The 15,096-nt window shown below is 40.8% G+C and overlaps 1 protein-coding gene across 1 annotated transcript in view; it reads left to right on the top strand.

Moving 5' to 3' along the window:
• The window catches only part of Ak9 (adenylate kinase 9), a 143,659-nt gene extending 135,403 nt beyond the window's left edge, over positions 1-8,256 (top strand). The window contains exons 35-40 of the mRNA XM_020176900.2: positions 981-1,177; positions 2,552-2,721; positions 2,926-3,024; positions 5,097-5,199; positions 7,179-7,293; positions 7,701-8,256. Coding sequence (XP_020032489.2) covers positions 981-1,177; positions 2,552-2,721; positions 2,926-3,024; positions 5,097-5,199; positions 7,179-7,293; positions 7,701-7,903 — 887 coding nt within the window. The 3' untranslated portion in view covers positions 7,904-8,256. The remainder of the gene's footprint in view (positions 1-980; positions 1,178-2,551; positions 2,722-2,925; positions 3,025-5,096; positions 5,200-7,178; positions 7,294-7,700) is intronic.
• Positions 8,257-15,096: the final 6,840 nt, after the last annotated feature.

A 15,096-nucleotide genomic window follows, 5' to 3' on the forward strand; every position in this document is an offset into this window, starting at 1 on the left:
GATTTATATTTTCTAATTCTATAGTTAATTAAAAATTTTTTAAGACATAAATCAAGCTCTTAGGTGAAAGAACCATTAAAATATATATTTGGCATTAAAATTCACTCATTATATATCAACTAAAATGTATAAAAAGTACTTTTATTTTCTATAGCATCTCATATTGCTTTGAAGTCCCCATTCCAGTAGAATAATAGAAAGAAAACTGTTAAACTTGTCCATTAAAGGACTTTGGGCTCTTTCTTTCTAAAACAGACTGTTTAGGGTAAACCCAGTCACTTTAGGATAAATGTTCTTACCTTCCCTTAGGTAGCATCTGGGAACAGGGAGAAGTTTGTGTCAGTAACATCAATTCAGGAAACCATTTCCAGTTCCTGAAATCTATCCCATAGAAATTTCTTAAATATGCATATACGTATACATAAACATATATAAATTCACAAACACATACATATATACCCATTCATACACACAGATATAAATTAGGCATGAATATATAAAGTTTATTTATAACATATATATGGTTTATAATAACTCAGAAGTAAAACAACCAAAATATTCATCAATAGGCAAATGTGTATATTTACATAGTGGAATGCTTTGCATCAATTCAAAAGGACTAGGTAAATCATATAAATAATATAGAAAGATATCAAAGACCTAACTGATAAAAGCAAGAATAATATTTACAAGATAGTGGCAAAAGTATACTATATGCAAAAAAAGTGTATATATGCAAATGTATGGGAAAAAAGACTGAAAAGTATACCAATCCAATAGGGTTCACCTCTCAGGAGAGGTGATGGTCTGAGAAGATGCAGGTAGGAAGAATCACTTTAACTTTTTACTCTGTTGTTTGGAATTTTTAAATGCATATTATTTGTATAGTTCTGTGTAACTGAGATTATTTTAATGTTTTAAAATCATTGTGTCTCCTATGAAAAATATATATATAATGATAGTTAATATGTCAACAATAGGAAAAGCTGCCTGCATTGACAAGCTATGTATCACACCTCAAGAGCTGATTTCTCGCCTGGGAGAATTTGGACAGTTCTGCCCTGTCAGCCTGGCAGAGTCGTATGAGTTAGTTGATTGCTCTGTAACTGACTCCTTGGAATTTGCAGCAGAATTCAGGGAGCACTATTATAAAATGAATTCCCAGGAAAAGCTAAATGTAAGTTTGCTACTAACTCCAAGTATTTCTAATGAAAGAAAATGTCTCATCTTGAAATTCATCAAATAGAAAAGGGTGGCATACCTGAGAACACCCAGAACTCTCCAGGAGCCCCATTATTGACTGTGGGCCAGTAAGGAACTCAGAAATCAGCCTTGAAACTGCATCCAAAAGCATAGAGTGAATATAGAAGAAGTCCTTGTCCAGTGCTGCTGGGCCCTTGGCCTTGACCACCCTAACAGATAGGGAGAGTCAATGGAGAATCTGACGGACAGGTCAGATCTGATCTGACGGCATCAGGAGATTCAACCCCAAGAGCTGCAGAAATGAACTGAGAGCTGACCTATGTTCCCTAAGCTTTAAATTGCTTTTTCTATCACTGGAATTTCCCAGATACTTTATCCGGTTGTCCCTCAGTAGCCACAGGGGCCTGGTTCCAGGACACTCCCTCCAGAGACACCAAGATGCATGGGAGTTCAAATCCCTTGTATGAAATGATCTTGTATTTGCACAGAGCCTATGCACATCCTCCCATATATTTTAAGTCATCTCTCGATCACTCATAATTCCTAATACAACGTAAAAGCCAAGTAAGCAGTTGCTACACTGTATTGTATAGGGAATGATGGAAGGAAAAATCTCTACATGTTCAATACAGAATCATTTTTAACCTGCAATTGGTTAAATCTGATTATGCAGAACCCACAGATACAGAGCGCCAACTGCCGACGTCCTTAGACATGGAAAACTAACTGTGTTTCCATTTAATAGAACAGAAACACAGTTTTATTCTGATATTATGATGTCCACAATCTGATAATATAAAATGACTTGCACTGGAAGACAACAATGAAAACTAACCAGATGCCTCTGAACATTTTGTTTTCCTCTGAAGAATTACAGCTTTTAAAATTCTTTATTAAGGAGATACTTATTTCCTCCTGCTTATTTAATGGTAATTGCAGAATTTTAAAACTAGAAGTGACATTAGAGATGATGTATCTAGTCCACCCTCTCCATTTTAGAGAGATACATGATGCTGGAGAAGTCAACTCATCTGCCAAAGGATGAGTTAACTCAGCTAGCTCATTATATTGCAGGACAGGAAGATGGGCCACCAGGTCCTGTGCAGAAGTTCAGCAAATATATTTTGTATGAATGAGATAAGGAGAAACCTTAGAAGTGATTACCTGGGGTATTACCCTAAGGAGCTCCCTATCAGAGAAGTTACTATAGTGTGGAGAGCAGTTCTCAGACAATTTGAAAGGCAGAACATTGTTACTGAATGGGGAAAGGAAGAGGCCTCCGTGGGTTTTTGATTGGTGTATTACTGCTGTTTTAAATGGTCTTGCTCCTGTAACCCTTTGTTCATAGAAATTTTTGGAGAACCCAGAATTGTATGTGCCTCCCTTAGCACCTCATCCTCTCCCAAGTGCTGACTTGATCCCCAAAAGGCTGACGATATCTGAGCTGAAGAATCGATTCCCTAAGTGTGCCGAGCTCCAGGGCTACTGTCCAGTGACCTATCGGGATGGAAAGCAAAGGCAAGTCCTCCCCCTTGGAAGTACAGAATGATCCCCCCCACTGTATGAGTGTTTCTTGTAATTATCTTCATGTCATTGCTTGGGGAAATGCTCTTCTCCTCCTTGAGTTTCATAGGTAGGAAAAGAAAACACTTTATTTACACAGTACTGCATATTCATTACATGATGGGGTGTTTTGTTTTGCTTTTGGTTTTGGTCTTTCAGATATGAAGCCTTAGTACCTGGTAACATCAATTACGCTATAGAATATCGGAATCGTATATATATTTGTGAGAGTAAAGAAAAACTCGAGAAATTTTTGAGGTGAGAGATTATTCATTAAGTCACAAATATTTACTGAATATCTTCTGTGTTGCATGCACCATGCTGGGAACTGGGGGAGGGAAACGGGACACACACACACACACGCACATACAGTGGTGGACAAGGAGTGGTCCTTGCTGTCCCAAAGCCTGAGTCTCCAGGGTTCTACAGACTGTAAGTACCAGATAACAACAGAATGTCATGGGGTGTGAGGATGACAAGTACCTGGAGTTCTGCGGAAGTGCAGCAATGATCATGACTGAATTGTCCCAGTGAGGAGTTGGAATGAATTGGAAGAAAGGAAAGAGGGACAGATTTCAGGCAGGGGAACCTACAACCTGACCCCTGGGGATCAGAGACTGCAAAAAATTTACCACTGCTGATTGTATGTAGAGAGGGAAGAAAGCAAAAGTAAGGCTGAAGTGGGAGTGAGGAGGACCGCAGCGGGGAGGGACAAGTAAAATCACCATTCAGCATTTGGACTTGACCCCACAGGCAGTACAAGCACCCTGCCTGGTTTTAAACTAGGTTAGTGTTAGAATCAAATTTGTTCTGGGGTGAACACATGAATGTCAGCAGAAGTGTTTACCTGGGAGACTTAAAGAGAACAAGCCCAGGATGGGAGGCTAGGGAAGGAGGGAGAGAGGAAGCCCCTGGGAGGGCGTGGCCAATAGGCTTACATGCTTCTGATTGGTCAAGCCAGACAAGGACTGAAACACCTGGGAGACTGAGGTTGTGGAGGTCAGGTGGTCCTGTCAAAAGAGTTCAGTAGTGGGGGTTGAACTTGGAGGAGTGAATGAGAATGAGATGAAGACCTTGCCTGTCACCCAGATTACAGATTCAGATGGCTGCTGTGGCTGGGAGGAAAAGTAGCTGAGGGAAGCAGGTCAGATGTGAAACCAGAGCAGTGGGGCTGCTGCCAACTGGGGGGCAGCAGCTACCCATCTACTGCTGGACACAGTTTCCACAAGAAGTTAGAATCAAATTTCCTTAAACTTTCAGATTTTTAAACACTCATGACCAACTCAAATTGAAAAATAAAATATCATGTGAACCTGTAGGTAGAACTTGGGTGGCTCGTGGTTTCTGTTGAGGCTCACTGTTTCAGGAAGTTTAACAGTAAAAAGAAGAGGGGATTTGTTGCTGGAAGGAATGTAGGGCGGAGGAAGTGAGGATGGCTGTTCTTCTCTCCCAAGGGAGAATTATGAGCATGTTTAAATGCAGATGCTGGGCAAGGATTTCAGTACAGAAGGAAATACCAAAGTCTCAGGGGAGAGGGAGAGAGAAACTGCTATAGTAAGATACCTGGAGAAGGCAGGCACCAGTGGCTCACACCTGTAATCCTAGCCACTCAGGAGGCTGAGATCAGGAAGATGGTGGTTCAAAGTCTGGGCAAATAGTTCAAGAGACCTATCTCGAAAAAAACCCTTCACACAAAAAAAGTGGGCGGGTGGGGCTGGTGGAATGGCTCAAGGAATAGGCTCTGAGTTCAAGCCCCAGTGCTGAAAAAAAAAAAAAAGATACGTGGAGAGATGGAGAGAGGTGCAGTGGGCATTAGAAGTGTGGGTGGGGATGGTCTTAGATGGGAGCTACCTCCACTGCAGTGGGGCGCAGCCTGTGATGAGCAGCTGGTGGGGGAGGCGCCATCCTAATACCCTCCATCCTGAGCCTTGGACGTGGAAGGCAGTATCTGGAAAATTAGAATTTTAAGGAGAATAAAGAAAGTGTTAGCCATGCATGGTGGTGTACACCTATAATCCCAGCACTCAGGAGGCTGAGACAGGAAGATCTCTACATAGTGAGACCCTGTGTCAAAAAACAAAAATAAAATAAAATAAGGTAAGATAAAGAAAGTTATGTATAGTTGCTGTGAAAATAATAAAAAAGAATAAGTGAGCAGGGCTGGAGACCCAGGTGAAGTGGGTGGCTATGAAGTCTCCCGCTTGTATATTTTTCCCCAATGGAGAGAAACAAGTAGTGTGTTGTATCTTTTAATGTCTCTTGTATATTTGCATTCCTACGTACACAAAATGAGTATATTTGTGAGTCTATGTAATGCACTTGTGTTCTAGGAAGCCAATGAACTACTGGGATCAGAAGCTTCCAAACAAACTGCCCCCGCTAAAGGAACCCATATCTCTGACAAGCCTCCCTTTGCCTGGATATCTGGAACAGGTTCAGTTGCATGGTTTTCTACAATGCACATTATAAGAACACAGTGGTCTCTGCTTTTTAACAATAATTTTCATTTTGGTGACAGTGAAGCCAAGGCAGAGTTTTCTGATTTTAAGCTGCAAGTCCACTCCAAACCCACTGTGTTGATGGGTGATGTCAAAATAAAACAGGTGAAAAGCCCTCTTCCACAGCTAGTTCCTAGATATCTGCATGAAAGTCAAGAGAAAGCAGATGTCATGGAATTCTTTCCATTTGATTGGGTATGCAGTTTGATTCCAATCTTAGAACTTCAGAGTCTGTAAAATGTTTTCATAATTTGGAATGTGCAGATTCAGTTTCTGAGAGGTTCACTCGCTGCTCGAAAGAGTTGAGTTGCAAGACAAGTGAGCTACAAGTCCATATTTTGTCCCAAATCTAGATGAGGCTATCTACTCCAGTCACATCATATTTATCATTTGCTAGGCAGACACCCTTACCACCTGAGCCACCAAATACAACTTTTTTAAAAGAGGCCAGGGTGCTGGAGGAGTGGCTTAAACCCAAATATAACTTTTTTTAAAGAGGCCAAGACACTGGTGGAGTAGCTAAAGTGGTAGAGCATCTGCCTAGCAAGCATGAGGCCCTGAGGTCAAACCCCAATACTACCAAAGAGAGAGAAATAAAAAACCTTTCAAGAGGCCAGGTGCAATGGCTCATGCCTGTGATCCCAGCTACTCGGGAGGCAGAGATCAAGAGGATAAGCATTCACAGCCAGCCCAGGCAAAAGTTCGTGTGAACCCTCCTCCCTGCATCTTAACAAACAAGCTAGGTATAGTGCTACATTCTTGTGGTCCCAGCGGTGCAGGAGGCAGTGGTAGGAAGATCATGGTCCAAGGCTGGCCCAGACAAAAACTGCAAGACTATGCCTGAAAAATAAACTAAAACAAAAAAGTATTCCTCAAGTGGTAGAGTACCTGCCTAGAAAGTGCGAGGCCCTGAGTTTAAAAAAAAAAAAGTAAAATTTATCAGTAGCCAACTCCTACTTTAAAGCTTTAAAAATATGTATTTCTGCAAAATAAATGCCGAGGGCACAATCTCATACCTATGTCACAAATTCTTAATCACTTTGTCTTTTTCAACTTGCTGAGAAAGTTAGCCTTCTGGCTGGTTTAATGTCAAAATGCCAGTGGATGAACTCTCGTAAAGGACACTTTTTCTCAGCATGCATTCTGTCCCCAGCTGACACTAAACTAGTCTACATTTCATTTTTCCCAATCAAATGTGGCTTTTGTTTCTTTCCTGTTGACTTCATGGCCACCTAGTCATCTTTTTTTTCTTTTTTTCTTTTTCATGGCACTGGAGTTTGAACTCAGATCTTCACACTTGCTAGGCAGGTGCTATAACTGGTTGAACCACTGTGCCAGCCCCACCTCAGATGTGGTCAACTGTGATCCTCCTGATCTCTGCCTCCTGAGTAGTTAGGATTACAGGCGTGAATCACCGGCTTGGCTCACCTAGCCATTTTTATAAGCCCCATTCCCAACCCCAGGGAGGCTACTTGAGGCAAGGAATAAAGGGCCTCCCTTATCTATCTATGCTAAGAAAAGACACAAAAGACAGGCATAGTAATTCATTTCTGAAGTCCCAGCTATTCTAGAGGTAGAGATCTGGAAGGTCATGGTTTGAGGCCAGCCTGGGCAAAAAGTTATCAAGACTCTGTTTCAACAAACAAGACCAGCACGGTGGTTCACATCTATAATCCCAGCTATACAGGAGGCATAGGTAGGAGTATCATGGCCCAAGTCTTGTCCAGTCAAAAAGCTCAAGACCCTATCTGAAAAATGACTTGCAGTAAAAAAGGGCTGGGTACATGGATCAAGTGCTAGAGTGCCAACCTAGCAGGTGACAGACCCTGAGTTCAAAACCTCAGTAGCACCGAAAAAGAAGAAAAGGAAGCAAACTCAGATATGCACATGACTTAAATTATTCCCTACCTGCAGGGTACAGCAACCTCTCTAATTAAAGCAATGAATGCCGCCGGGTGCCTGAAACCCAAATTTCCATTCTTAAGCATCAGGAGATCTGCACTACTCTACATAGCCCTTCACCTCAAAGGTATGCTTTTTAGTGATACGTTATGCAGAACCAGTTCCACACTGGTGTAGTGCGCAGAGTAAATAGGATGCTGATTGGGCCGTTCGCCTGGCTGGAGTGTGTGTGTGTGTGTGTGTGTGTGTGTGTGTGTGTGTTGCAATGCAGGGCAAATTGTTTAATGCAAATATCAAAATTGAGTTGCTAGTTTTAAAAGCAGAGACTGTAACTAATCAAATTAGCTCTCAACAATACGCGTCATAGAGAAAGATGACTGCTGGCAACCTAAAATAGAATGATTTTGAAATCCTGTCTGGATTTGGAACCTCCTCTGCAACAGCTGTGTGGCTCCATCACACAGCCTTTGTCTTTTATTTAACGAGTCTCTAACTGATCAGAAAACACTGACAGGTCTGTGAACTTGTCTACAGCATTTAATCCCAAAGGTTCTGAATATACAAGAAAAAAGTATAAGAAGAAGATGGAGCAGTTTATGGAGAAGTGTGAACTCATAACATACCTGGGTGCCAAGATGACCAGAAAATACAAGGAGCCTCAGTTTAGAGCCATTGACTTTGATCATAAATTACAGACTTTTCTCTCTCTCAGAAATATAGACCCAATTAATGGGTAGTTTAAGTTAATGCAGCCTGAATTTAAGGACTATATCCAAGAGCTAGAGGGAAATCGAGAGCAGAAGACTTGAAAACCTGGTCGTCTGAAGTTCAAATCCTGACTGATGTTCTGTGGTTACCAGGCTTCAACTGGACCCAAAGATCTGCCTGCCAGAAGTGGGCACGCTTCTGTAAGCATGATTGTAAACACAATTTCCAAGTTTATTGCTTTTTATCTCAAGTTTGATGCTTTCACAATTTTGTTAAATTTAGAATTTCATTTAGTATATTTAAGTAAGGTTCATGATCTATTATTTACTTTCCTTTTTAACATTTTCGATAGAAAAATCAGTTAAAGAAAATTTCTCATTAAATGTTAGCTTCAAAAAATAAAATCAACATTGATATAAGTAAAACAGAAATATGGTTATATTTTTACATAAGGAATTGTTTGTACATTCTGTGACTATAAGACACTCTCATTTTCCCAACAAAATAAATGGATTTTGTGGTAACTTCTGACTGCCTCTTTCCTTTATATAAGTGCTCACCAAAGCATGCAATATACATTATTTTATAATTAGAAATTATATGATGTTTTAAGAAGGATGAAATTTAGAGTCTTATGTGACTCTGTCAAAAATTATATGATGGGGAAATTCACTAAATTGAATTTGAATTTGATTTTTACAGTAAGATCAACTTTCAGCAGGAATATAAAACTCTAGAATATTAGATTGCAAGATTTAGACTGATGGAATGACTCAAGTGGTAGAGCACTTGCCTAGCAAGCACAAGGTCCTATTATAAACAAATAAATAAATAATAGGAACATTGACTCTCTTAAAAATAAAAAAAAAATTGTCATCAATGATGTCACCTTGAGTAAATCTCAAGTTCTCTGAGCCTTGGTTTCTGAATCTCTAAAATGAGACAAAGTTCTTTGATCCCTGTAACTTTAATAGTGTTAATTGAAAAATAGAATCCTGCTTTATATAACTTTTGTATAATATATTTTACAATAAAATAAATTTTAAACAAAAGCTGGAATCCTGTTATCAAAGTTAGGATAAATCCACAAAGCCTTTTGGAAGACTGGGAGTTGCCAGTTGCTACAAAGTTTGCTAGCAATTTAAACCCCACCCACTCTTTTGTTTTGTTTTGTTTGGTGGTACTGGGTTTTGAACTTAGAGCCTCACACTAAGGCTGTCTACCACTTGAGCCACTCAGCCAGCCCAAGACTTTAAATTTTATCAAATGGCTTTTCTACACTGATTGAAGTGGCCATACATTTTGTCCTTAATTCTGTTGATGTGATGTATGATGTTCATTGATTTTCATGTATTGAACTATCCTTGCACCTCTGGGATGAATCTTACTTTTCTTCCTTCCTTCCTTCCTTCCTTTTTTTTGTCTTTCTTTTTGCAGTGCTGGGGAATGAACCCGGGACTTGTACATGAGAGGCAGGTGCTCTCCCATTGAGCTACATTCTCAGCCCCTTTCTATGTCTTAATACTTGACTTTGCCACCTTCCCATCACCAGGCTACATCCTCCTGGCTTTTTCATACTTAACAAGACCGCAGTGTCTCCATATGTGGGCAGCCTGTGGGTATATTGAGTTTCCTTTATCAGTTAAACCCACACTTCATTGCTCAGTGCCCTCACCTTTGTGAAGTTCAGCAGCCTGAGCAGAATAACCCCAAGTATTTCCTGGGGCCTCCGGGGAGTATCTTCCATGCTCCAGAGCAAGTCAGACCCTTTGGGCACAAGCCATCTCCTGTAAGTCAGTTCTCTAATATGGCTTGTTTGTCCCCACTGAGCTGGAGTTGCCCCAAAAGAGGGAGAAGGAAAGTTCCCACAGAGAGTACCTCAAACCATCTCAAGATGGGGTCAGTCTGGATCCCAAAGAAAGAAGCACTCAATGCCAGTCCAAAGCATTTATTAAGGGGACTTACATGCAAAGGTGGCGACAGTGAGACAAGGGATGTTCTGCAGAGGCCTGTGTGCCATGAGGCACCAGGTATAAAGTATGTATGAAGGTTTAAGGAATTAGCCATAGTGCTGGGGTTAGTTTCTTTCAGTGTGTAGGGAAAAAACCTAAATACCTCTCTCAATGCTTGGTGGGGTTCATGATTGCTGAAAAACATTCAGTGGGACTGGTCACAGAGCTGTCAAGGCATTCTGTATTCCTCTGTCAGGACAGCCAAAAAAAGTAGAGGGAAACTGGAAGGCCCTACATCTTCACCCTGAGAATTCTACAAACCTAAAGATGCTGTCTTCTGAACTCTAATACCTCATTCATCACAGTACTGGAGCTGCGGAGTCCTGAGCAGTGGTGAGCACAGCCTTCCAGAGAAGCTGACAGCTCTGGACATTGCAGGACCCTGACACTCACAAGCAAACGGTTATACACAGGACCTTTTTGGGAATAGTTACGGACAGGCCTCCTACTTCCAGGCTGTTACTATGTGATGATTTAACAAGCACCATCTTCCCTAACACTTGTGGCATTTATACATACATACAAGCTTACAAAGGAATAGAATCCATATTCAGACCCTGAACAGCCTAACTCCAGAGCCTTGCTCTTACCCATCCCACCTCCTACCCTGTAAACACATCTGGGAAACCAACATAATGGTGTCATTGTTCTTAAAGTGTATCATTGGCCAAAGTCATTTGTGTGTGTGAACACATAAAGTACAAACCCTTCTTTGGAAGACCCCTGGGAAAGTCTCCTTGAAACCTGAGACCCTCCCAAGGCCCAGGCCACTGCTGCACTTACCTCCACCTGCAATATTTGCTTTTCTTCTTGGGAAGCAAGTTGTTCTGTTTAGCACACAGTGTCACTACTCAGGACAGAAGGCGGCATTTCTGCCATGATAAAGGAGAATATATATCATTTAAAATCTCTTGTTTCATTTAGAAATTATGCCTGCATATTATTACTATAAATAATCCGTGAACTGTTATCCCAAATATGATGAAAGAATTTTCTGATTGGGTGTCCAGGGGCCCTTAAAACATCCTGTAGGATATTTCCTTTGGGGAAACAATCAGAGAGTAGGTGGCTAGACAGGGTGCTCACTGGGGCTCAGAGACACTTCTGGGTCCCACCCCTCCTCCAGCTGCTGCCTCAGCCTCCACTCTGCAGGAAGAGGATGAGGTGGTGCAGCCCCCAGGGCCATCCTGTGTCTCTGTGTGTCTGGTCTAGAATGTCATTAGACATTTTCACTGTAATCAAAAGCATGCAGAATTCCACTCACGAGGAGAGGTAGTCCTTGGTTGACAGTGTGGAACAAAAAGTGGAAAAGTAGGGAAGAGATTTTGAAGTACTTCCTTTCCTCCTTCTTCTTCTTTTTTTTTTTTTTTTAATGATTACATTCAAGGGCTAGGGGTAACTCAGTGATAGAGCACATGCCTGGCATGTACAAGACCCTGAGTTCCATCCCCACCATCACAAAAGAAATATAAAATAAATGGTCATACTCACATATTTTGAGTAGATAAACTATATTTGACCATTCCTACTGGAAAATATATATTGTTCTACATTAAAAAGTGCTATGAAGACCGTACATGTTGATGCACACCTGTAATCTCAGTTATGAGGGAGGTGGAAGTAGGAGGATCACAGTCCAAGGCCATCCCAACCAAAAACATGGAACCTCATCCAAAAAAATCACTAAAGCAAAAAGAGTTAGTTAGGGTTGTGGCTTACAAGGTAGAGTGCTTGCCTAACAAGGTTCAAACCCCAATACTGCCCCTCCCCCATTAGGACTATGATTTATGTCCCCCCACCATGTTTGTGGTTATGAACCTGACATAAATTCTGGGAAATAAAATTGTTGGGTTAAAGGGCATGAATTCACAGTTCATATTATGAAACTACTTCCTAAATGGCTACAGAAAGTCACATTGCTTCAGGAGTGCTAAGAGCACAAATTCTAGTTTAGTTTTTTATTATCACTTGACATTGTCTTCTTAGCTTTTTTTTAAATGAGTACAAATCAGAACCTTGTTTCTTTAATCTGAATTAACACTGAGATTGAGCCTTATTGCATATGTTGTCGCCAGCTGCATAGTTTATGAATTATTTCTTCATGTCCTTTGTCCTCTGGGCATTTAAGAAATTATTTTCATGAATTTTTTTCAGTCATACTGAGGTTTGAACTCAGAGCTCACACTTGCTAGGGAGGTGCTCTACCACTTGAGCCACTCTGCCACACCTATTTTTCATGAATTCTTTATGTACATAAGCATCAACTCTTTTCATTAAATTCTATTCATCAGATACGTAAGTAAAACTTGTCCATCATTCCTCCATGATTTTGAATCACCTTTTAAGCTCTGGAAATTCTCCCATCTCTATTTTGCTTTCTTTTAATTTTTTGTTTTTAAAAACATATTTATTTAACTCTTTACATTCTCTAGAATTCATTTCAGGATATGATATGAGCTGCTGTCTTAAATTCTTCAAAACTCTAATAAACACTGTTTTCAAAACATTTTCAATTTTATTGCATACTTTTCGTTTTTTCTCACCTCACTTGAGAACGTACTGGATTTGATACGTTTATTGAACTTTCATAAATTTAGTGATGAAGGGGAGTTCAAGAACAGAGAATGAATGTCAAATGTATTTTACATATAAATACTTCTGTCTAGTTGTTGGTGTTTTCCTGTTTTATCTTTTCATTGTGGGGAGGGGGAGAGTAGCTCTTGCTTTTACAAATGAAGACCTGGGGAGAGGAATATCTACAAAACCTAAGAACTCTTAACTTGGGGTGGTTCTGGAAAGAATTCTTGGAGGGAGTGACTTAAATGACTTGCAGAATCAAGACAAGCAAAATTAGGGAAAAAAGTCAAAAATCAAGATTTTAAGCATGGGTTGAAAGGCATCCCAAGATTATTCTCCAAAACTGTGTGCCAGGTATGTTGAGGTCTGCTTAGTAAATGCAATATGTATATTCACAAGAATGCTACCACTCTAGGGTAGGAGATGAAAATGTAATAAGATCCACAATATCTGATTACAATATCTGTGTACTACAGGGACCTGGACACAAGAGCACTACTGAATTAGTGTTTTTAAAAATGCCCTATTGGCATTGAAAGTAGTCATTACCTCTGTGTTGCTCTCACATCCCTTAAGTCATAACAAACCATGTTTTTGATGCCATTCACTGTGACAAAGGACTTCCACCAGCCTTTCATTGGCAGCTGATGGTGGCCCTTTCCTTTCTCCAGTCTCCTGCCAGGTTCTCCATTGACCCAATCCATCCAGAGGCCAGTAGGCACAGGGCTCTGTTCATAAAGTTCTTGGGTCTTTGCAGTCTCCCAAGGCCAAAACAAATTGGGCAGAAGGATGGAGGTTGAATTTGGAGGAGAAACAGAAAAACTCTGGATAACGCATTTATGTTTCAGTATTTACTCTGTAAGTGATCTTACTTACGACAATGTATAATCTGTGCTCTGACGACTCCTCTATTAGTATCTCAAATTCTGTTCTCAGCTCTGAACCCCAGACTCTAACCTGTGACAGCAGACTGTATGTCTTTTCAGGGTTATCTAGTTGACAGCTCACATTTAATGTGGCTACTCATTCTTGTTACCCATCCTAACTCCTTTTTCTAGCCTTCCTCAAGATCAACTAACCATAACACTACAGCTGATCTGTAGTGTTACAGATCACAGTTGACTGGCCTCAGTCAAGATAAAATCTGAACTCCTTACTCGTGACATAAAGGACTTTACATGATCTGGGCCTTACCACCTTTTCAAGGTTTTCTCTACCCTTTTCCTTCCTTCTTTTGGATTGACTAAGGACCTTTTCTTTTCTTTTTTTTTTTTTTTCTGAACTGGAGTTTGAACTCAGGGTCTCACTCTTGCTATCAGGCTTCTACTGCTTGAGCCACACCCCCAGCCCTTTGACTATAAACTTTTTAATCCCACAAACTCCTCTCTACGTTTTGAAGTTATGTACTCTCTGTTTCCATCCCTACTCTCTTAACATACATAAAGTCTGAATCTAGTAAGATCACTGTCCTTAAAACACCATACTACTGATAACCAGCTTCCCCACTTAAATAACATGTCCTTCTAATCTACTTGTTTCCTCTACTAATTAGTCGTGTAATATGTGGATCTGTGGAGTTTTTGCTGCAGTCCTTGGGGCAGCAAAACACAATGAAGCAGCCACGCCCTAGGACTGACCCCTCTTTCTCCTGGAGTGCAGAAGTCAGTCATCCCACCTGACCCCACAAATCTGAAGAAGTTAGAAATGATTCAAGATAAAGAGGAAACCTCAGAGTCGGGGCATGTGTGGCTCGAGTTAGTTTTAATAAAACCTAGTAAAAAATTTAACAATAGGGCTGGTAATTACACCTCCAGTTTCAAAATCATAGAGGGTACAGATGATAGGTTGGAAGTCTGGACGTAGAGGGAAAAATAAATTATAAGCAATTAGGTAGGAGTGAAGCATAAATAGAGAGAAAGTGCCGAAATAACTAGTTGGAAGTAGGTGAGACTTAACATTTATCCATACAGATGGGAACGGGGGAGTCACATCCGGGAGTGACTCCAATCTCTGCATCTGATTTGTATTTGCAGACACCTCATACTGCTGTGTCTTGGAGAGAACAACACTGCAGCTAAGGCGTTAGAAACCTCAACAAGTACTGAAGAAAGAATAATACTATAATAATAATAACTGTGCACATTTTAGTAACACCAACCATGCCAGGCGTTTACTAAACCCATTCCATACCTAATCTTGTTTACTCCACTCCAATCCTACCAAGTCCGCCCTAGTGTTAACATCTCCACTTACTGGTGAGGATAAGTAACTTGCCCAAGGTCTCTCAGAACTCAGGTCTGTAGGACTAGAGCGCTGTCTTCCCTGCCTTGGACCGAGGCATAAGAAGCAGGCAGGAAAAAAGGCAGCTGTGAAAAAATTTAGGTAAGTAATATTATTACATTTGCATTAGATGATGGTGATGATGTTGATGGTAGAGGTGATTTTAATTGGTTCACCACGCATTGGACACTCTACCACCAAATTCGGCGTCCGGAAAGGCACAAAAATGACTAAGGTGTGGGTGAGAAGCTAATAGGCTATAAAACTCCGCAAAGCGCGGGGTAACAACGCCATCCTGCCAGGGCTCTCAGGCGGCCCCGCCCCTGGCCCCGCCCCCGCGGCCCACGTGGTCC

The sequence above is a fragment of the Castor canadensis genome, chromosome 1 (genome assembly GCF_047511655.1).
Source record: "Castor canadensis chromosome 1, mCasCan1.hap1v2, whole genome shotgun sequence".
NCBI classification, from domain to species: domain Eukaryota; kingdom Metazoa; phylum Chordata; class Mammalia; order Rodentia; family Castoridae; genus Castor; species Castor canadensis.